Source organism: Euprymna scolopes, chromosome 2 (assembly GCF_053919585.1).
Source record: "Euprymna scolopes isolate OS-2025 chromosome 2, ASM5391958v1, whole genome shotgun sequence".
Taxonomy (NCBI): Eukaryota; Metazoa; Mollusca; class Cephalopoda; order Sepiida; family Sepiolidae; genus Euprymna; species Euprymna scolopes.
In genome coordinates this window covers 111,510,900-111,535,928 of record NC_136483.1, presented here as the reverse complement: position 1 = coordinate 111,535,928, position 25,029 = coordinate 111,510,900, and the positions used below count along the sequence as shown (strand labels likewise).

Here is a 25,029-nt window from a genome sequence, read left to right as displayed (position 1 = left end):
ACTTTCATCAAATCCACAATTGACCTTGCATGTAACGTAAATGAGGAAAATAAAATAACGTATATGTTCAATGTTTATTATCTGTGGGGAAGTTGCGTGTAGCCAAGTCGGAGATAAGGTACTACTGATTCCACTTTACTTATTTCGCCATATTTATTTTATATATAAGCACTTTTTTTTTTTTTTTTTTTTTATATTTATGTAGATTCTTTAACCTGTCTTTCTATAAGGAACACGCACACGTTGACTTTTATATAAAAAGATTTGAGGAGGCTGAAGCATTGGGCATAGTCTTTAAGGGGTTGTGTTTGAAAGCTATCGCAATGCAGTTTGCGACAAAAACGCCGGTACGAAACAAGGTACGAAACAAGGTAAAACGAATGAATAACAAATGTTGAAAGATTTCAATAATTAATTTTCGATAATACGTTACATATCCAAGAGACGTACCATAGTTTCATTGACATGAATAGACCTTTATTGTTTCGAAAGGCCCTTATAATCCAGCTCAAATCCTTGGCGACTCACAAAATAAATACTGTCCGAAAAATGAAAACTGTCTTTATTTTCTGAGTCGCGAAGAATTTGGATTGATTATAAAGGTCTTTTCCAAACTTTAAAGGTCTGTCCGCATGAATGAAATAGGTAACTTATAGTTTACATACATATATATATATATATATATATATATATATATATATATATATATATATATATATATATATATGTATGTATATATGTATGTATATATATATAATTATTTTTTTACTATAATAATTAAATTATTTTTTTACTCTAATATTTAAATATATATATATATGTATGTATATATATGTATATATATGTAATATATATATATATATATATATATATATATATATATATATATATATATATATATATATATATGTCTTTATTACCGTTTTTAATCTGTTTGGTTGCACACGTTTCAATTATCGGAGTCCGTGTTAACGATATGATGGTTTCATCAGACCAGGTACTTACCTCCCAAAACATTATCTTAGACTCCCACTTTATTTCTATATTTAAACTTACCTGAATTATTAGGACTTCTAACTCGTATTCATGTACTCCTGAATCGTTATGACTTAACCGTTACTCACATACTCTTTAAATCTCCAGACCCCTATTATATCTACTCAACCTCATATAAACCCAGAAATATTCAACTAACCATATAATTAGAAATATAACTTAAACTACATCTTAATACCCTTGTTAAATTAATTAACAATTTTTACTTATATATTTTACTTTTTTCTGCATTTTTTTCTTTACTTTTGATTTTACATGCATATTTTTTATAGTTTTATATTTTATATTCACATACATTACTTCTATTAGACTTATTTAGTTAATTAGTTAATCATAGATCGATGCATTTAATTACTTATATATAGAATTATTAGCTTTAAATAAGTTTTAAATTTTTAACGTATTATTATTCTTTATTTTCTTATTTTTCTTAAATTTTTTTTTATTCATTTATTCCTTCTGTTTCTTTTTTATATGAATGACTTCAAGTGGGACGTATCCCAACTTCTTGTGAGAGGAAGTATCTTTACCATTACGTTAAATTGAATAAAGTTAAAAGTTGCAAATATCGTCCTCCCTAAACCGTCTGTCTGCTGACCAACTTTCAATCTCGCCATGACATACATTCAACGATCACCCACTCTTCGTCTCGCTCTATATCTCTTTCTTCATAACTGCCTGATCATTATCAAACCCCGCTCATCTAATTGACTGCTTGCCTCTTTCTTTTCTTTCCTTTTTTTTTCTTTCTTTCTTTCTTTCTTTCTTTCTTCTCTTTCTACCTTAATAACTTACCCATCTCACTTTTTCTTTCACTCTTGTTTCTCTCCCCCTCTTTCTATTCCTATCTGTGTCCGGTTTGATATTTTACCCCCCCCCCTCGCTCTTTGTCATCTCTCAATGATTTTACAACTGACTGCTGCTGCTGTTTTGATTTAAATTTGTACCTTTTCTAATTTCTCTTTTCTCATTATAATAAATATTTATTTCTGTGAAGTCTGATGAAATTATCGGATCGTTATAACGACTCCGATAATTGAAACAAATGTAAGCAAGCAGATTAAAAACGGTAATAAAAACATATTTTGCTCTGCAGCAGTATTGAGCACTTTTTTCGGGTTTTTTTTTTTTTTTTTTTTTTTTTTTTTTTTTTTTTACTATTTACGCTTTACTCAAATAGCAAACCGGATCGTTATTATCACTGTAAAAATAGCAAATCGAATCGTTATCACTGTAAAAATAACAAACCGGATCGTTATTTTCATTGTAAAAATAAGAAATAAATAATCAAATTTTATATTTTCCTTGTTGTTGTAGAGATTATTATTTTACCTTGACCTTTATATTTAAGATGGTTTTTGCTGAAAAAGGAGAGATTATTTCTGGCGGAAACTTTCATGGAGAATATCAAGCAAAGGTAAATTTTGAATAATGCGTTTGGAGACAACGACTTTATTGCCGACCAGGTCGTTGATTGGAGCAAATCTCTTTTGTCGAGTGGGAAAAAATAGAGCTGCTTCTTCACAAGAGATTTTTTGTCTGTTACAGGATTGAGTTGCTTGTTTTTTGCGGTTTTTATCATTGGAAGGATTTTGGCCTATTCCTATTTTTTTTATTGTTTATTTATTATTAATTAATGTTATTATTGTGGGGATAAGAAGTAAAGAGAGCGAGACAGAGAGTCGAATTTACGAGGTTCTTTCGTAGAAAATATGTCAACATAACAAACAAGGTTAACTCTCAATTTATAAAAGGAAAAAGATTTATTACATTTTAAGAAATATTTTCATTGAAAATAATAGTTCATTTATGAGTGAACAAAAGGGGGAAATTAGTTTGAGATTTCGAGAAAGTTTGAGTTGATAATTCAAGAGCCGTGATTAGTTCACGGGTCTGTAAATCGTAAAGAAAACTTCCTCACTCAACTATATAAAATAATTTTCACTGAAAGTTTTTGAGTAGAATTAATTAATCACTCTGGAAGGTTCATTGAAAAATGTGAGAAGTTTTAAAATAATTATTTTCATAAACTTAATTTCAAGTGAGCATACGATAATAAAAGGGGGAATGCAAAAGTTAGTTACTGTTTCTGTGTCTGTGTGTTCGCCTACATTGTCTGATCAGCTGACTGTTATGTTCAAAGTGTTGTCGTGTTAGAGTTGAGTTGCAGACAGTAGTGATATATGCCTTCCAACACTATCTCTGAATTTTTGTTAACTGTTTTTTTTTTTTTTGGAAAATACAGAGCTCTTTTATAGATTCTCATCGGCTCCCACGGACACCGAATTTCCGACAGTTGGAAAATTCTCTGATTGGTCAGAAAATCAAAACATTGAATTTTTAAAGTAATTTAGTAAAAAGGCGCCTCTAGCCGCATGCGCAGAAAACGTTTCGGGGCACTTGAACTTCCGGCAGCGAAAGAGTGAACATCGTAACTCACCATAGGATCGGACTTTTACACAGACCTCACAAAGATTTTGTCAGGATTATCTGGTTTGCTTCGGTTTGTCTGCGCTATTATGAATAAACATTTTGCCCACACGACCCCGAGTGCTTATGACGTCATAACGTTACAAATTAAGCGTTTTAAACATTAGTTTAATATGCGTGCGTGACTTTACAATCTGATGCAACGATCGTGTTACTTTACAGTCCGTACTGGAAATAAGTAGAATTTTTTTAAACCGAAATAAACGTTTTTATGTTTTAAAAATAATTAGCGGGGGTACCCAGCGTTGCCCGGGTGTGTTGCGGTGGTGTAGTAAGGGTGGGAATAAAAAGCAGCTTGGGAATAGAAACAACAGGGTGGAGAGGTGTTAAAAAAAGTACTAGTAGGCTCGAACCCAAATTTAAGCATAGTCAATCGAATGTACGATGATTTAAATGCTTTGCAGCTTTTTCGAACAATTTTCCTTTATACGAAAAAGCCAAACAAACACCCGAGATGACGCCACGGTGAAAATTTTGTTTAACTCGATCAAAAAACAAACAAAAAAAAAAGATAAAGACGATGTCCGCTTGTGAATCCGAGATATTACGATCTGCGAAGTATGCAAAAACTCCTCGCGGAATCTAACCGACGTGAGGACCCTGATGCAAAAAGCCTTTCACGGACATATGCAAACGCCCGCGCCCATTCTGCCTTTTATATATCAGACTAGCCCATGTGCCCGGCGTTGCCTTGGTGTTTGAAGGTATGTGTTGAGCAAAAATAATTTAAAAAAGTGGTAGTAGATAGGCAGGCTCAAACCCGTACCGCGAAGGAGGAAAAGAATGTGGAAAAAAAAAAAAAAAAACGCGACGTGTTCGCTGTTGTGTCCATTGTCAAACCGGAAGTGATATAGGTTTTAAATTAAGGCTAGACAATCGAAAAAAAGGGGATGACTTTCGAAAATACCGGCGAAAAAAAACGACCCCTTTCTGTAGAGTAGTACCCAGTTCAGAATGACAGAATGAATATTTTTGGTCAATTTTTCGATATTTGTCGTCTGTAGTGTCGAGCTTCAAAATGTATCCAATCTCGTGAAAATCCGTCGCCTCTCGAAAGTTTTAGGCAGACATACATACATACATACATACATTTAAACAGACAGGTGAGATTTATATTATAGAAGACAATATTGAAATGAAACAAACAAGAACTCGTGGACCTTTTTTCAGTGGGGATGTCAAATCGGCTACCAGCGTCTATTTCTTACTAATTGCTATGGAGCAATGACACGAATGTGTTAATATACGTCTTTGCACACCATGTTTCATTGAATTCTGTTTAGGACAGTAATCTCACCATATAGCAACTGTCATTGATATAATAGATTGAATGGTTACTGAATTCTGCGTTTTTATTTCTTCCTTTCAGGCTCTTGATTACTTGGCGATTAGCATTCATGAACTGGCCAATATGAGTGAACGACGTATTGAAAGATTGGTCAATCCAGGTAAGCCATCTTCTTGTTTTATTATGATTTAATTATTTTATTAAATGCATTTTTATTATCGACTTATTAATATTACTAGCGTAATGCTGTGTCGAATGTGACAGGAGAAGGTTATGCTCCTCTAGTGTTTGCACTCACTATTTTTCTAGATAATCTGTGAGTAATATGTGTGGCCAAATCGGAGATAGGTTTTATATTATATTTATTTATAAAAAACATTATTGGCTACATATATGCATACTTGTTTCTGCTGTGAGCCTTTTCAGAGAAACAGCATCATCAGGCCTTGTCTCCTTTAAGACTGAACTCCAAATTATTCACTCATTTTATACAATGTTTTTATCGAATTATAAAATAGAAAAGGGAAGGGGTGTATTACAAAGAGACAATATATAGGAAAAAAGAAATCATAGAATTACGTCGATAACTTAATTTTTCATATATAAATTATTATTATCATTTCTGATGACTTAAAGGAAAAAAAAGACACTCAATACTTTACATTTATGTAACATGGGGGCATGTGCGAGAATCAGCAGCAGCCGAAGGATAGCTGGCCAGCGAAAATATTAGCAATAACAGCCGTTGAAACACGTAGTCAAATTAGCAAGTTTATACGAGCTCGTATCACAAGAAAAGGAGAGAAAAATACACTACGTGGTCGAGAGAGAAGTAAGTTGCCTGCCAGGGGAGATGGATGTGTAAATATGAGTGCGAGAAAGCGCTGGCTTGCACCAGGATGAGGTGGCAACAATAGAGACTTTTAAAAAGCATATGTACGTGCGAAATGACTTTAGAAATATAATGAAATGCGTTGTTTTGGAAGAACCACAAATAAATGCATTTCATTTGCACTTAAAAAATATGCCGAGTCGGATTTTTATTTCTTTCCTTGTTTGTTTGTTTGTTTGTTTCTACGAAGGTACTCATTTTACATTTATAGGGGAGGATTTCTTTCTGAATCATTTCAGGTGGCGGGGGTTGGGGGTCTGACTTGCTATTTGCTTTCTCTATTCCTCTGTCAACATAAAACGGTTTCGCCCGGGGGAGGGTGGGGGGTGCAGAAAAAGGCATGTTTTTTACTAACTTTTGTGTGATAGGACAGATTTATATTTATTTATATACAGGTAAATACACGTTGGTCTTTATTATAGAATGGGGGGGGGGATTATCCCCAAAGACATAGCGAGCTCTCAGCTGGCAGCAGACCAACCGGTAGACCACTCCTCAAATTTAAAGATGTCTGCAAAAGGGACTTAAAATCCGGCAACATCAACCCTGTTGACCTTGACTCCTATGCTGTAGGTCGTGACTCCTGGAGAGTCAAAGTCAAGAAATGTGTCCTGAGCGAGGAGAGAAGAAATGAACAGTGGGAGGAGAAGAGAGGCAGGCTCAAAATGACAGCATCAGCAGCTGCACCGGCAGAGCATGACGGAGGGTATCTCTGTGGGAAGTGCAACAGAATCTCCCTCTCCAGCATCGGTCTGCTCAGTCACAGTAACAGTTTCCACCACTCATGGCAACCTTCAGGCGCGATTCTCCATCATTTATGTAGACGGAAAGACACCAACAAAGGGGGGGGATTATTGCTAAGTATCAGACATATCTTAATATTTTCATTACAATTTTGGTACATATGCAGAATACAGACTGTACTGAAATAATAACGTTATTATTTAGAAACTCACCCTATACATGAGGAGGGGAGTATTTTCTAACTATTTTGTACTTTCACCCAACAGTTTATGAACAAAAGATACCGTAAAAATTGCATTAAACTTGAAAGTCCTATCTGAAAATAATAGCACGGTCCATATGCTGCATAAATACAATAATCTTTATAATTCAGATTTCTCATTCAGATTTATAACTGAACACATCATTATTAGTGTTATGACCCAGTCCATAAAAGCATTCCAATATATTGGGCTTCTTTTAATATTTTCATTATATTTAAAAACAAAAATCAGACGCTTCTTTCAACTTTTAACTATTATCGTTTTAAAAAATGTGGAAGTCTTGGAGGTGTGAGAAATACATATGATGATGTTCGTTCATCGCACACAAAGATGACCACAATCATGCAATTGTTCTGTGGTTTCAAAGATGGCTTATTAAACCGATTCGAGCTCTGAAGTATTTCCCTCATGTTGGACCCTGGTAGGATAATTCTGTATCAGAGATGTCGATTGCTCTGTCTTTTCTAATGTCAGGTTTTCTCTTGCATTATTCATTGCATGTGGATTAAGTAACTGTAACGCCTTTGTGAGTTGCGGCATGCCAGGAACATCTGTCTTGGGTTAGTTTTTCCCATGAGTTAGAATACAAACCAAACTGTTTGAGGGAGATCTTCAGATTGTCCTTGAACCGCTTCCACTGTCCTCTTGTGGGTCTTTTTCCTTTGGGCAGTTCACTATACAGGAGCTATTTTAAGAGCCTTGAATCAGGCGCTCGGCATATATGATCTGCTTAACACACCTAATACTGCTGTAACATGGTGTGTGCTGACAAAAGGTTTGACTGGGCTAGAACCTCTGTGTCTGGTATCTTATTGCCATTTAATTTTTAACAATTCATGGAGGCAGGTCATATGAAATGGTTCTGTTTCTTGGCATATCTGGCATATACAGTCCAAGTTTCTCAAGCATACATGAGGATGGTAAGAATCACAGTTCGGTATACTTGAAGTTTGGTCTGTAGCTGAATTCCTCTACTCTTCCAGATAGTGATTCTAAGACGTCCAAAGGCAGTATTAGCCTTGACTATCCTGCAATCAACTTCATCGTCTATGTGTACTGCCCTTGACAGAATACTGGCCAAGTAAGTGAATTTGTCCACAGCTTTTAGGTTGGTTCCACAAATTGAGATCTGGGGCTCAACATACCTTTTTCCAGGAGCAGGCCGGTACATTACTTCGGTCTTCTTTAGATTAATAATCAAACCGAAATTGTTGCATGCCTTAGAAAAATGAGTAACAATATATTGCATGTTTGGCTCTGTGTCTTTGTGCAATGATTATTTCTTTGCAGAAAAGGTTATAAGCCTTGGTAATAGAAACAGAGCTGCTGCTGATGTTGTTGTTGTGGTGTTGTTGTTGTTTATCTTTTTTTTTTTTACATAGGCATAACCACTTATCAAGGCCTAAAGACCACTCGAGGATAAGGGTTAAGAGTGCACAGTAGTCAATGGGACAATATAGTAATCGTTAGTAATGGAAATTCGGTAAATTTGTTAACTTAAGTGGAACGGCTCATCAAGAACTTGTTTATGTTGGACTTGAAGACAATCAGATTGTAGTCAGCTGGAAAGCAGGAAAATGGAAGCAGTTCCACAGGCGCACACTTCTAAGAAAGAAGCTTTGTTCATGGAATCTACATTTAGGTTTAGGCACAGATAAAGAGTGGGGGAATTATTGATAGTGTTTTCAGCTAGACGAGTGTTTCTTGTGAAAATTTGACAAATCCTGATGCCGATTCCTGGATTTTCACCTAAGCCCCTCCCCTTTTTAAAAATATTTTTCACCCTAAACAAGACATATTGCCACTTGGAACGCAAGGGGCTACTATTTAGAATAGTGATTAACAGAGGACTTTGGAGAGTTGAGCAGGGAGATGTCAGGTTAGTATAATCAGTGAATTAGAATCAGGGAAGAAGGGGATACCAAAGTCTAGCAGTTTGAGAGAAGAAACTATTAGAGTAGAAGACCTTCTGGCATTTATGCACCTCAACAGTGAAGGGGTGAGATTTTGTTGCTTGTTGAGCTAGTTGAGAGTATGTACATGTGCTCTCTTAGCTGGATAACTCTGACACTACCATATTACCATTTCCTCCACTGCAGTGAAGAAGGGTTGGATTTTAAGGAGGGAGAGACTGTTGTCGCTAGATGTTGGATCAGAATCAGGATCAGAAAACAGCTATAGCAATTGGTACATAGTCATCATCATTGTAGTAGACCGACTGATGTCAACGCTGGATCAAAGCCTCAAAATGGCTTTAGTAGAGAAAACGCCTCTCGTTTATACAAATTGCTTGATACTGCTGATATTAATGCATCAATTATATTAAAAAATCAGATGCGCATAGGCAGACAAAACTGTGCCTGTCTCTGCTACATACACTGAAGCTATTGAAACATCAACATCCGGTTTTATTACAAATAGTGCTTAATCATAAATGAGGCATGACATATTTAAAAATGTATTATGTAAATATCAAAACTTTTCTTCATTGAACTATAATTTTTTTGATGGCCCGATTATTTCTGAATCAACCCATACAATATATTTATTTATTCCTTTATCTTTGGCAATTTTCATTTTTATTGTCTAGCTCTCAGCAACCTACCAGCATTCCTCACGAAAGATGGAGGGCTGAATTCGGGATTTATGCTAGCACATTGCACAGCGGCTTCACTCGGTAAGTTGAACTCAATTTTTCTCTCTCTTTCGTGTTAATCCCAAGTTACAGCAAGTGCACAATAATGGATTTTTGTCTCCACTTGGCCAAATAACAAACTTAGTTTTGGTGAAGGCTGGTTTCGCATAGATCGTTGTGCAGGGCGTCTGCCCATCTCATTATCGACCTTCCTCTCAGTTTCTTCTTAGAAACTTCTAATGTAAAAGCAAGCTTCATAATGTTGTTGTCGTCAGCCCTGGGATAAAATCCTTGGTCACTCTTCGTAGCAAATAATAAATAAAAATTAGTAGAAACCTCTGATTTCGTTTTGTGTAGAGTATAAAGTTCGGTTACGAGCAAAAAACAAAACAAAACAAAACAAAAAACAATAGCTGTCGTTTCCGATGAAATGTTGATGGGTCTTGTGAAGTTATGTGAAATCTCATTACTCATATGCAAATGTGATGGTACCGGCTTGAATACAAACCCCGTTTTTCAGAAACAGTAGTGAATCTGGAGTCATGAGTTTGACCTGCAGCATGACAAACTTAACCACAAGAATTGTTAGATGAACATACAGAATAGTTAACAATCTATTTTTGAAAGTACAGAATAGTTCATTTATTTTTTAACCGCAAGCTCTCAGCTACCATTGCCCGATTTTGCCCTCGATCAGCAAACCATATTACCTTTGGATATTGTCAATGGTAAGAGTGTTTACTAATAGGCTGGGAAACCCGGGTTTAATTTTCAGTTAAATTAAAGACTTAAATAATGCTACTTGATGCCCTCTGGCTAAACTTTCAGCATTAGAAGGGGATGATTAAGGGCAAGTGGCGCAATCCTGGGAATGAAGTGGCGCCCTTCCCTTCAACTTAGGGTAGCAGCTAATTAAAGGAAGCCTTGGGTTGGCCTCGATTATAGTCGGTCACTTAGCTTTTTAGCTTAATTCTAGCTTTAATATTAAAAAAGAAAATTAAGTCTACTTTATAGTTGGTGATTCTAGCCATTCGACCCTCAACTATCAATAAATGCTCTATTCATTTTTACAAAGAACTTTTCATTAGATATATATCAAGGTATTTCTCTTTCTTTTGCTTGCAGTATCGGAAAATAAAGTGCTATGTCATCCATCATCGATCGACTCGCAGACAACAAGTGCCGGGACTGAAGATCACGTGTCCATGGGCGGATTTTCAGCTCGCAAGGCTCTTCTTATTGTGGAGCATGTTGAACAAGGTAAGACACATTTTTCTTATGTTGGTATCATATTGTATTACTACTGCGTTATTGAGTAAAATGTGTCTATGTGAAGATAGTGTACAGTCATGCGTTTTAGGTGTGGGCAAATTGAGGAAGTTATAAATATACATAGAGATAATTTGAATCGTGTTGTATGTTTCTGAGTACAATCCCCCCCAACTACCTGTTAATCCCCTCACATGAAGGAAATAATAGTTGCCACACTGATGCAAGTGTTGATATGAAAACTGACATAAATAGCGAAAAAGAAGAATCTTCTGTAAAAAGAGGACAACCACATATCTTCTGAATCGACACTGCTTGAGTTCAGTGGCAAGGAGAAACACTAGATAACTGAAAACAATGCCGAGATAAGCAGAGAGCACATACAGCACCTGGAATTTCCAAATGATCACCCATTTTAGTACTGACCAGGCTCAACGTTTCTTAACTTTGGTGATATAACGGGAACCTATGTGTCAACGTAAATTATGCCGTTTATATCAGATTATTATAGAGTATAAAAACATGAAAAACTACATTTAAATAGTACCAGACCACGATGAGCTGTCATTTTTACATAACAATAAAATTTAATATAATAAAATGAATTAGAGTTATTTTTCTTGTTATATGAGTTTATTTTTTCTTTCTAGTTCTTGCCATTGAGTTGCTTTGTGCCTGTCAAGCAATAGAATTTCTGAGGCCTCTGAAGACGACGGCCCCACTGGAAGATGTCTACAAAGTTGTCCGCTCAATTGTTCGGTAAGTTATTCTGTAAATGTGAATGAGTTAATTTAAAAAAATAAAAAGATTTCTGTTTTTCATGATCTGAAAATTGTATCTCACTGATTAGTTTTCACACTAACTTTTATCGATGATTGATCACTGGTAAAAACAGACGGCTTTCCTTGAAGTCTGAGTGACGATAAGTCTCTCCAGATTTCTAATACTCTCTGCATCTTTCGATCATCATTACAAACCGTTTTGCGTTCTCGCAACAGCTATTTCCCACTGAGTTCTTATGAATAACAACCAACGGGATTCTCTGGAAATTGTCAATAAGCTTTCTAAGAGCATATAGAATGTGTGCATGAGAAAATGAAGAGAAAGAGAGAGAAAGATAGAGAAAGAGAGATGGATAGAGAGATAGAGACAGAGGAACAGAGACACAAAGAAAGAGAGAGAAAGTTAGTGGAATTAGAGAATGAGTGGAGGAGGATATATAGAATGAATGCGTGAGCGAATGAGGAGAGAGAAAGAGAGAAAGTGATTGATTAGACGTATCAGTGTCATCATACCCACCATCTTTATTCTTGTACTGTCCTTTCAGCCCTTGGGAAAAAGACCGTTACATGGCGCCATGCATTGATGCCGTTACCAAATTGTTACAAGAAGAAAAGGTAACTGATTTCTTTCTTCTACTATATGCAATACTGATTCTTTTGCTATTGTAATGATCACTGACAACTAACCCAAAGCAGGAGAAGGATCTTTTAGATGAATTCCCCTATGAGGTCATTCTCCCGCCTTCTCTATCTGATTGGCACAGACGTGCTGATGAGTACAGCGACAATAAAAGACAACGCGGCAGGAATATCAGGTCTACAAGTGTTTAACTATGGAATGAGGATTGGATAGCCATACCGTGTGACCTAGCTCAAAATCTGTGGAAGTGGACTGCTATGATTAGAAACGTTGTACTTGTTCAGAAAGAAGCCGACTCAACCAGATTATGACGATAGTAGCTGCGTATACAAAGAAACACTAATACAAAGCATATTGTAATAAGGGAAACTAATTGGCTCGTATTTTTACTATTTGTTTCCATAATGAATTTTAATTTAAACAGTCGCTAAGGAATCAAACACTTAGCCGCACCTGATAATTAATCTATTATATAAAGGGCAGTTGTCTGTGTGTTTGTATGTTTGTATGTCCATATATGCTTTTTGAAGGGTTTTTCAGCACCTCTTTTGTGAATTGCTCTATGCAGATGATGCTGATCTTGTGGATCATAGCAAGGAAGATATGCATAGTATCATGGATCGGTTTTCGCATATTTTGAGCTTACCATTAGCCTTAAAAAGACTAAGGTCATGTTTATACTTTTACCTGGTAGCTTGTATGTGTAACCAAATATTTTTGGCAACAACCGAAGGCTTGCTGTGGTTAACATTTTTGCATTTAGGTAGTACTCTTGCCAGAGACGGAATCCTGAATGCTGAAATCAACTATAAAATACAGCATGCTACTAAAGCTTTTGGTAGTCTAGAGAGGCGAGTATGGTCTGACAGAGCTATAACTATTTGTACAAAGATTAATGTCTGTTAATACTGTATCTTACCATCCTTACTTTACTGGTGCCTGAACAACTTATGGTAGACACATAAAGGCCATAGAGAGAGAGAGTATACTAGAAACTTTGGAGACACAACTCTTTTACACTTGATATGGATGTTCTCATGCCAGCTGATGTACCATGCATTGAAAAAAATTGATTATACGTAACCAGATGAGGTGGGCTGGACACCTAACAAGGATGAATGATGAGAGATTACCCAAGCATCTGTTTTATGGCGAAATTACACAAAGAAAACGTCCACGACACAAACTAAAGAGACGTTTCAAGGACAACATTAAGTGTAATCTGAAAGCTCTCAATATTAAGATGTCTAACTGGGAGGATGCTTCTATTGACCGTGAAAAGTGGCACTGCATGGTTTATCACGGCTGTGATAGTTTTGAGAAAGAAAACTATGACTATGCGAAAATTAAATGTGATATCCGGAAAGAAAATCTATCGGATCTGCCAGAAACTTTTGAGCTAAACAATGTTTGTGATGATGCCGCTTTAGCTAGCCATAAGCGATCACATAAAAATTAGTCTTTTTCAGGCAGGGAGAAATCTGATAAGTACAAATGTCTTATTTGCTCTATGGTCTGCAAATCAAGTGGGGGTCTAAAGCATCTCATGAATGTCCACAGTGAGGCAGTATCAGTTTACGCCAGCATGAGTGTGATCTCTGCAACAAACTGTGTAAAAGGAAGGGTGGTCTGAAGGGTCACCTTCCTTCCCACAAAAGATAGAAACTGTTCTTTATTACATTTATACATGTGTATATATGTATATGTATTAAAAATGAATAAAATAATAATAATAATAATAAAGATAACAATAAAGAAAGAGAAAGATGGTCTTCTTCTGCCAAGAAGTGACAACTACTATATTCAGTTAAAACTTAAAAAATACACAACAAATCCCAACAAAGTTGTTTTTTTTTTCTTTTAATCAGCATAACCCCGGTAAAATAAATTCTAAAATTAAAAAAAAAAAAGAGTCATTCTTTAGGGGTCAAATGGCCATATATATATTTGAATATTATCAATGCTATCATGTATTAATACAAACCAGAAAATTAGCATTGTTTCAAATTGAAAGACGCTAACTTCGGAATTAATTTATCGTTTTATAATTATTGTTATTTCTACAAAGAAAGGGGAGAGAAGCATAGTTTTAGTAGTGCTCTTCAGGCATCTTTAATTTTATCTGGTGCTTTTAATAGCACTCTGAAAGCCTTTTCAGTTTTATTTTTTCACTCCTGATATAAATAAAGAAATTTCTCTTCTAAGAGTGTGCGTGAGGAACTTAACACTATTTTACATCCTCTATTTATTTTTTTATGTCTCTGGACAATACGAGGTAACCCTGCTTGTCTAATATAAAAGCAAGGGCAAGTTGAAAGTTTCTCTTTATTTTTGTTAATTTCCATAATCCATTTATCTCCCCTCTTTCTCTTTTTACTTTTCTTGAATTTCATGTTTTCATAGTTCAATGTAAGATTTCATATTTACGAGGTGCCTTCAATAAGTTTCAGACTTTTTTTCGTATGGACACTTTTATTTATAGTACACATATGAAACTCTAGACCTCTTCAAAGTAATCTCCTCCGGCTGCAATGTACCGTTCCAACAACTTCTGGAAGGCCCCATAGAGGTCCTCTTGCGTGAGTGTGTCAATTGTCAATGCCCTTTGTCACAGCCTCTTTCATCTCCTCAATTGTCTCCTAACAACAGCTTCTAAGATTTTTCTTGAGCTTAATGAATAATCAAAAGTCACAGAGAGCAAGATCTGGACAGTAAGGAGGGTGAGGAACTATCTTGATGCCCATCTTGGTCAAATAGTCTGTGACAAGGATGGAGTGGTGAACTGGTGCATTTGCACAAATCTCCCACATCTTCAGTGCCTCATGAATAATATTGTGTACATACGACGATCCTTATCCAGGAATTTTTTTTATTTGGCCAATCAACTCTGGTGTCCTGACTTCCTTCATCCCATACCTCTCATAATCCCTCACAGATTCCCTGCATTCCTTGAATCTCTTATGCTACTCAAAAACTGATGCTGGCCCAAAAGCATTCAATATGTTTTCTGTGACATTTTTCTAAGTATAAAACAGAATTTAATGAAAATCAGGCTTTAGTAGGGTGTATTCCAATTCCTGCTGTAGCTGTTCATTTGAACCTGCAATCATAAAACTTCGTCAGTCATCTCATAAGATGTATAGCAATAACATAGTGAATTTTCAAGAGTCTACGACAACTTTAAATGCCTGTACAAAAAAAGCCTGGAAACTTATTGAAGACACCTCATATCTGTCTTTTGTTAACTCCTTTCCTTATGCAACTGTGTATGTTTTATTCTTATTCCTTTGACTGTGATTTCCTATTTTTTTTTTTTTTTTGTCAGATCTGGAATGCTGTAAAGAACCACATGGACAATTATAATTCATCGATTGTAATCGAGACGTCCGTCTTCTCTCCGTCTTCCTCTTACCGTCAGACCCCTCCAAGCAGCAAACGCAAACGGGTCAAATAAATTCAACACGCTTGTCTTGCGATGCTCATCATTCTATTTGTTACTTTTAAAACTTCCTAGGAGCTTCACCAGTGCTTGTGCAGAATAGTGGATTTAAAATAAATGCAATTCAGGTCAAAACATTATTACATACTTACGTGTTATGTCGAAATTAGTATAACTTCCAAAAATGACGAAAAATGATCAAGTAGAAAAATAATTACAAGTAAAAGTAAGATTTATCGAGTTTATCGATTTATAGAGTTTATCATATGTTTAAACCCTTTTCCTCCATTTGTGCCTTAAATTGAACATAATTTTTTGTAGTGTAGAATACATAATTTTATTCGATTCGATTTGTATCACATATTTGCACTAAACTAACTTGATTTCTATGTAGAGTTCATGTATATAGCTTTCACATAAACTAAAAATTATTTATGTAGTCTCCAAGCTATGATAAACTTATATTCAAAAGAAAAATATATCAAAACTAAATTTTATGATTGGAAGGTTAAAGGCTAATATGGAAAAGTTCTCAAAAATCCAGGGGCGGTAACTGCAATTGATCAATTTGACAATTCGCTATTTCAAATACAAAATGTCAGACCGTCATTATGAATGATATTTTCGTAAAAAAGTAGAACTAGCACATCCTCTTTGGATCATTTTTTATAATATTTTGAATCTATATTAATTTCGACATGACACCAAGTATGTAATAATATTTTCACTTGAAATGTGCTTGTTTTAAATTTTGCTTTTCTTCATTAGAACCCGTTTCATCTAATAAACAATAGTAATAATTGCTAACAATTATGGACAATACACATTAGAATGACATTAAGTTTAAACAGTGTAAGAGTTGTCTGCCCATAGTATGATCAACTTGGCCAGGTGGCGTTACTAGTAATTTCTAAATATAAATCCGATAAAACCATAAGGTGTGGATATTGATTTTCTTCTGCGTGTGCCTATGCAGTCACCCCACAAAAATAAGATTTTCTCACTTTCCTTTTTGTCCCTAAAAATTTGCTCTTCATATAAGCCAAGGTATGCACTTATATATTCAGAACATACACTGGCAGGCAAGTTTTGGCCCTCTTGCAGTTTAGACAAACAAAAATATGCAGAAAATACTAGGACATACTTGAGGGTACACCGCTTGTAAGAATTTCATTTGATTGGCTATTGAAATCGACGTAATTATTGTTAAAGAATTTTAAAATTAAAATGAATCAATATTAATAAGTAATAAAATCGAAGTGAAACAATATTAGAAAACAGATTATTTCTTACTAAATGATTTTTATTAATATTTATTAAATACAGAAATTTTTTATTAATTGATTTTTTTATTAAATACAGAAACAAAAAAATAAACATAATTAGAAATTATATTGTTCTCGGGTACATAACAATATACAAGAAAAATTCCGGACTTGATTTCCTTCTTGCGGCGTTAATATATGATCAACAATTTATTCTTGGCCTCCTTGTGCATGTTTCATTTTTGATTTTTTGCTTATTAATGATTTCATGAGATGTTACCAAATTTTTATAATTGTAAAATAAAGTAAAACCGTTAACTTTTAATGGTCAATCAAATTGCTTTACCTCAATATAACTTTTTAAAACCTTTTAAAAATTCTTTTAAAATAATTATATTTTTTATGATAATAATTATTAAATAATTAATAATTAAACAATAATTAAATTCTTTCACAATAATTTAAATTTAAAAAAAAACTTCTTTTACAATATTACATCAATTTCAATAGCTAATCTACATTCTAACAGATGGTGTATCCTCAAATATGTTCCAGTATTTTCCTCATATTTTTGTTTATCTAAACTGAAAGAAGGCTCAATTTTTAACGTATACTTTCTGTTGAGATCGATGGTTTCGTCGGTTTTACTATTTATGCAAGACAAATTAAGGCACGACAAAGCACAGCAAATGTGTTCCTGTTGATTCTCTCTTCGTGTGATATTTAGGCATGCCATTTGAGCAACCTAAGATTCTTTTGTTAAGAACAACAAGAAGCAACCAATGTTAATTTAGATGGACTAGCATGCTGTTTTTTTTCCTTCGCTAAAAATCTTCGTAAAAAATAAACATGTTTATTATTATTATTATTATTATTATTATTATTATTATTATTATTATTATTCTATTAACTTCACAGTGTTATGATTTTTTACACCGTTTTTTTCCCCCTTGAGAGCGAGCTCTTACACCAAAGCTAACGACGACAGTCAAAGAGTCAATTTGATAGAAAGCACCTAGCGTAGGGTGTTTGCTGAACCAAGCAGAACTGACTTCTGGAGTACGATGATGTTGTTTCTGATTCCCAAGGAGTTCAACTGTTTCATAAGATCATCAGGAATGAAGCCAAGTGCACCTATGATTATTGGCATGATGGAAGTTTTATTCCACAATCTAGCAATCTCCATCCTCAGTTTCTGATAGTTCCGCATTTTCTCATTCTTCTTGCCTGTTAAGCTGATGACATTTGGGTAAGCTACATCAATCAGCCGTCTTCCTCCTTTCTTTCTTGTGATTTACAGCCTGAGCACATTAGAATTTGGGTGAAGTGTTCTATACTTGATTAACAGTTTCCATGTGTCTCTATCCAGATTTTGCATTTCTTCCTGTGTCCATCGTTTAAGACTAACAACTGCACATTTGGAAATTCCAAACTCCATATTTATATCTTCACTCCACTGCTGTATAATTTGAACCAGAGAGTCAATTTCCTTTTCTGTTTTGCCAAACAATTTTAAATCGTCCATAAAAAACATGTGACTCATCTCCATTCTTCTGCAGTTGGTATCCCATTTTTCTCTCTCTTAGTACATGTGTCAATGGTATGAGTGATATTTTATGAATAAAAGTGGCGAAAAGGAATTTCCTTGGAAGATAACGCATTTAATGTTGACTCTCCCTAATAGTTTCCCATCTGAAAAAAGGCTGGTTTTCCAACTGCTCATACTTTTCGCTATGAACTCAATCAAATTATCAGCCACCCCTACCATTTTCAATGTCCCGAGTACACACGAATACGGTACTATATCATATGCTTTCTTGTAATCTATTCAAGCTTTATTCAAATTTGTTTTTCTTCTTTTGCAGTTCTTTAAAATACATTTATCAATCGATAGTTGGTTTTTTGTTCCTAAACACTTTTTCCTTCCACTTTTTTGTTCCATAGATAGTTAACCATTTATTTCAAGATGGTCATATACTTTTGAACTGATTATCCCTGTCAGTGTTTTCCAAAGCAAGTTTAAGCAAGCAATTGGTCTAGAATTTTCAACATCTGGCCTTTTAGCAGGATCTTTCATTATAAAAATAGTCCTTTCCACTACAAGCCATTTTGGTATCTGACACAATCTGATACAATCATCGAGAGAAACAGCAAACCTCTCATGGATTCCTGTGAAAGATCACAACCAGTACTCATGAATTCCGTCAGGTCCGGGTCCTTTCCACTTAAGCATGAACTTCATTTGTTTTTTCAAATCTTCAACAGAAATATGGATATCGTCTTGTTTATGCCCTTCCAGTCTTCCACTTACTCTAGCGAACCAACCATATCAAACTTGTGGGAAGCCTCTCTTGACCATGTACTTGACCAAAACTTTGTAGCTTCTTAGTGGTTAGAAGCCACTGTTTTGGTTTCACCTTCTTTCAGATTTCTAAAAAGCCTTGACTGGTTTATTTTGAATAACTTGTTGTTAAATTGCCGAATTCTGTTATAATGCCTCCTAATTTTGGAAGATTTTGCCATAATATGCTGCTTTATCGCTTCCATAGTGGTATTAAACCCCTTAGCTTTCAGTTTGTATCGTCTATCCAGTTCTTTTTCTCCTTGTTTGCATTTTTTCTATTGTCCTTTGAACCATGCCTGAATTCAACGTAGATCTTTCCATAATCTCTTCAGGTCACCTTCTATTCTCCTTCTCCAATATGGTTCTTTTTGTCTGTTTCATAGTTGGTTCTTTCGCCCCTACCATCTCACCAACCAATACAGCTCCTGCCTGCAAAATGCCTGATATCTGTTATGCTCTCCAGTGACACCTTATTCATTACCCTGTTCACTTTATGCAATTAAAAATCTTTCCTTTTTTACTACTTCTCATTAATTTTTTCAGTCTATTCAGCAAATTTATTTCTGCACTTGAAATCTCACTATTATTAAGTAAGCTACCCCCCCTCCTTTGGAAGAATATCATTATCTATCATTCCCACAGTGTCATTTCTACTTTCTTCTTCTATCTCTTGGCACACTTGAAACATTTCTGGAAGTGTTTTAATAGGATCAGATTCGATCAACATTTCAACATAGTCAATGCCACCAGTGGATGCACTGTGCAATTGGCTGTTTACTATCCTCCTTTTGATCTATTCTACTTCAACTAACGTAAGCCATCCTTTTCCACGTATTGTTCTTATCTGATCCATTAGCTTATTTTCCGTCATTTCTTCCCAGTACCTCAGTGTCATCTTTCCAATTCCTCTTACATGATCGTTCAATTCCACTCTCAGTTTACATTCCACTGCAAACTTGTGCTCTTCCTTCTTCCACTTGCTTTTTACACTAACAGATCTTTGCTGATTTTCTACCAATTTGGGCAAACTCGATACTCCAGTGATAGAAGTTCTGTTTGTTTGAACTTCTGACCTGGAGGGCTCGGAGTCCTGCATGAAAGGTGCAGTCCTCCTCAGATTCAATTCATTTGTATTTGTATTCATCATAAGAATGAGTTGTATTTATGGGGGTTCCTCCTTGGTATTTTTATCGAGACACTATTTCTAGATGACTACCCATCAAGGCTAAAGAGCGCTTCACCTGCCCATAGAACTTGGTTATAATTAGTGGCTCACAAGAAACTTTCACACAGGTCATCAAAGATCTCATTGAATACCTGTGGTATTCCCTGGAAACTGAATGACAGCAAGTCTCCCCAGATTTTCCAGTACTCTCCACCTCTTTTGATAACATTTGCAAATAAATTTGCATTATCGCAACAGCTTCTTGTCATTGATTTCTTGTTGGCAGTGACCATTGGTTTTTACTCGAATTTGAGTGGCAATAAACCTCTCCAAGGTCCCAGTTCTCTTCGTACTTATACAGTGGAGGTCTGGTCAGTGCTCACTCCTCAGTCTTTCCTTCCTACTTGTCTATTTGGTCTCACTTTTTTGGCAGGTAATAGGGAGATGGGGTTAGAGATCTTATAGGTATGCCACCTCAATGTTCTTGGTTCCATGTAGCGCTTCATGTTTTATTTCTACAGCAGTTTCGTTGCTTGCGCTTGTGGTTCATGTGTTTTAGTCTCCACATTCAAGGGTTTTCCTTAATATTTCAGCTGTTTATATTATTGTTGTTCGTTGTATTTTTCCAGAATTCCTCTAATTCCAATTTCTTCCATTCTTTTTTCAAAGTTTTTCGGGATTGTTCCTAGTGCTCCTACTATTATAGGTATTATTTTGATTTTCTTCATCTTCCATATTCCTTTCAGCTCTCTGGCTAGCTCTGTGTATTTGCTCAGTTTCTCACTTTCTTTGATATTCATCCTGTGGTCAGCTGGAACAGCAAAGTCTACGATTTGACAGGATTTTTCTTTCTTGTTAATTATTACGACATCTGGTCTTCTTGCTTGGGTGGGCTTATCAGTTTGTATGTTCATGTCTCATAGGATTTTGTGATTTTCGTTTCAAGTACTGTTGCCGGCTTATGTCTGCACATTCGAGATGCAATTGCTTGCATAATTCCCAGCGTACTGCCCTTCCCACTTGGTCGTGTCTGTTATTGTATTCCTTTTGGACCAGTTTTCTGCATTCACTTACTATATGGTTTATCGTTTCGTCTCTTTGTCCACACAGTCTGTATTTACTGTTTTCTTATGTTTTATTGATCTTTACTTGAGAGATATTTAAAAACAATATAAGTTAAACATAAAAAGAAAAATGTTTATATTTTACAGGTGAATTAAATCGATTACGCACATTAACTCACTCAAGCAATTGTTTATTGTCTGTGTTATGACACGTTCTGGGAAATAAGATGGTGTTAATCAATTTGGCGACCCCGCCCAATTACATTCCACGATTCCTTGCTTGCTTCAGTTCAATATTGTCTTTAAATATAATAAGAACATTCATAAACTGTTCTTTTTTTTTTTCAAATAAATATGTTTTTTTTTTACTTTGATGAATTTTTCACATTTTTTTTTTAGATATATATATATTTAAATATATTTACTTACAGACAGATTTTCACAGAAATAATGAATATTAAAAAATATTATAAATGTTTCTCATGTAATAAATTAAATTAAATTAAATATTTATCTGAAAAAAGAATCACTTTATGAATATTCTTATTTATTATATGTAAAGACAACATTGAAATGAAACAAACAAAAATCATGGAACATAATTGTGCAGGTTTGTCAAATTGACTATCATTGTCTATTTTCTAGGACGTGTCTTGACGTAGACAATCAGCAATGGCTCCAGTGAGATAATATGAGTGATCGCCATTGCTTCTTCTTGTTCTTGACATAAAATCCCCAGGTTGCTCGAATGATGTGCCTAAATATCACACTAATAGAAAATCAGCAGAAGCCGTGCCTTGTCGTGCCTGAATTTGCTGTACATAAATGATAAAACCCAGGTTTCACTTGATTTAGCCTAAAACTGATTGACATACTTATTTAAAAACTGCACCTAACCTTCTGTTAAACCGAGGTCAAATAAGAATATTTGATATTCGATTGAATATATGAATGCAAAGAATATATAACTATTATCTACATAGGTGGGTAACCATCATTAGCGTTGTATTATCGTTGATAATACGCACGTGTGATTTTTTCATTATATCAACAAAATATTGGATAACAAGAACATTTACTTTATTTACAATTTGTCAGAAACAAACATTAAGAAACAATTAAAGAGTCATATTTTCCTTTCTAGCTTACTGTTTTTTTTTTTCATTTAAAATTTTAATGTATTTTTTAAACATATAAAATAAACATGCATTCTTTGGAGTCAGTGTTTTATGTGTTTCTTTTTATCTGATGGATTTTTTATGTGGTATGTTGTCACAAACAAGTTTATATGACACGCAAAAATGGGAGTATTTTTGGATTCAGTGGTTACAAGTTAATTGAAATAATTGAAAAATGTCTTTATATTACTAGTGGTCTGGCTTGTTCGAACATGTTTTCCCACACATATACACACCCACACGTACGCACACACGTACGCACACACACACATGCACGCATATACACAGCCTCATACACACACTCACATTCATGCGCATACACACACCCGAGCTGTGACGTCACTTCCTTTTAAGTGAAAACCAGATATGCGCACCCAGAACACTAACTCCAGTATAAAAGTCAACAAAACCTGTTAACTTCCCTTTTTTCGTCTGGACCAGCGTTTGAGCTGCTTAGTCGACGAACCGACCACACACTCTAACGTCACTTTCCCTGCTACTGTGATGTGGGGCAAGTGCAATCACACTTTATACGCTTTCTCTCTCCATGAACTGAATTGACTTTTCTTACTCTATCTCCCCTTCGCTTTGGCCCATCGACACAGACATGTGCGCGACGTTCTACTGAGCTTAACACTTTCTTTCTACAGACGGCTTGCCACTTCGCGTTTCTCTATTGCATTCCCCCTTTCCTTCTACGCGCGTAGTTGTCAACAGCTGAATGAACACGTGTACGCCGAAGACTTTCATTTCTCAACAGAAAATAAACTACATGTTTATTTTATTCCAGCATTTGAGTTCTTTGTTTTCTTCATTCAATTCGTTTCATTATATTTTCTTGTAGCGAGTTAGGGTATTTTATATCCTGGTCCGCAACAGGCTTAAAGTAAACTCGAGAATTATATTCTTATTAAGTACGTGCAAAATGAATGGCCGATGATCAACATGTATTTTGACGTCTCCCTTAACTTAAAAATTCAGTATAAATTCAGGAAATTAACCAATTTTAATGAAATTTTCAGTATTTATCAAATAATGATCACGGAAAATAACGAACCCATTATTTTTATTTAAATCTTAGTGAAAATATATTATTTTGTTTAAACAAAAACCGTCTTTACTAAAGTTGTGGTTTTAGTAGTAAAAAAATATGCATGAATTTATTTATTTTTTATATAAAAATAAAGCATCATAAATTGTAAAAATTACAAAAAAAATAAAACATAAAAAATTGCAGGAACATTACGAAAAAGCCCCTAATGTCCGTATTAATGAAATCGATATGATTTGAAGGAAAATTAATTTTTCAAACTTACGATATTACCATTGAATTAAGCATTGTTTATTTAATATTTTCACACAAAAAGTTATAATTACAAAAAATATTTCTTCTTTTTTAAGGTCATATTTTTAGCATAGTTTTTATATGTGAGATTCTAATATTTTCATTGCATGGATGATCGTGTAATCATCAGCTTAACGTAGTTTTTATATAATCTTGAAAAATAAAATAGAATTGAAAAAATTTAAAAGCAGTAACAAAAATAATTAAAACTAAAAAAATGGTGAAAATTATGCAAACGTTCATGTATGGGGGCAAAAAAAAAAAAGAAAAGAAAACCAGTCAGTTTTGTTTCCCACCTTTATCCCTCCAACCACCTGACGTCATTTTCAGATGCGTCTGCAGAAATTTTTATGTGCTTCCATACTTTTTGAATTCTGCCGCCATGTTTTATTTGACGTTCATAAACAAACCTCGTTGCTACAGCTGGCACATTTTTGAGTAATTATTACCCCCCCTTTTTTTTTAGCAAAAGTTAAGTACATTTATTTTATTAATTCATTATCTTAAGACTTTAACTTAATAATTTACTTAAAAATAATCCCAGAAAACTTATATTTATCTTGCCGAAAATAATTTAAACACAATCTTTTTCATAGTGCATTTTTTACGTGAAATATAGGGCTTTCAGACATAACCACCAAGCATATTTTTATGTTTTTCGTTCTTTTTTGGGGGGTGGGGGTATTAAATTATAGGACTTGTGTAGTTTAACAGCGCCACCATCGCCCCTTCCACAATGTAAACAGAATTTTGTGTGAAATGGTAAATGTCGGCGCGTTACTTACGGAAAAACGGTTAATTAAACTGCAGACGCACCTGTTAATGGAATCCCCCCTCCCCCCCCAAAAAAAAACGAAAAACATAAAAATGTGTTTTGTGCTTTTTGTAAACGCTGGTGAAAACTTTATTTTTTAATCAATTAAAAAAGCATTAAAAACTACGTAAGCCTAAAAAAAAAAAAAAAAAAATGAACCACAATTTTTTTTTTTTTTTTTTTTTTAACTTTCTTATTTGAAAGATTCTTACGCGATGTGATAAGACACTTCACTACGCCCGTCGCAGGCGAACGTATCATGTACGAAAAACTCTACCGAAGGCGGTGAAATGGCACAAACTAGTCCCAACGGTAAATTTGCGATGGGTTTGATTATCAGATTCGTTGTGAGCGAC

General features: G+C 34.7%; 1 protein-coding gene across 1 annotated transcript in view; it reads left to right on the top strand.

The window, feature by feature from the left end:
- Window positions 1-22,554, top strand: part of LOC145294204 (histidine ammonia-lyase-like) — an 85,864-nt gene extending 63,310 nt beyond the window's left edge. The window contains exons 16-22 of the mRNA XM_080141316.1: window positions 2,408-2,473; window positions 4,916-4,994; window positions 9,324-9,410; window positions 10,494-10,628; window positions 11,288-11,396; window positions 11,965-12,034; window positions 15,385-22,554. Coding sequence (XP_079997442.1) covers window positions 2,408-2,473; window positions 4,916-4,994; window positions 9,324-9,410; window positions 10,494-10,628; window positions 11,288-11,396; window positions 11,965-12,034; window positions 15,385-15,513 — 675 coding nt within the window. The 3' untranslated portion in view covers window positions 15,514-22,554. The remainder of the gene's footprint in view (window positions 1-2,407; window positions 2,474-4,915; window positions 4,995-9,323; window positions 9,411-10,493; window positions 10,629-11,287; window positions 11,397-11,964; window positions 12,035-15,384) is intronic.
- The last annotated feature ends 2,475 nt before the right edge of the window (window positions 22,555-25,029 follow it).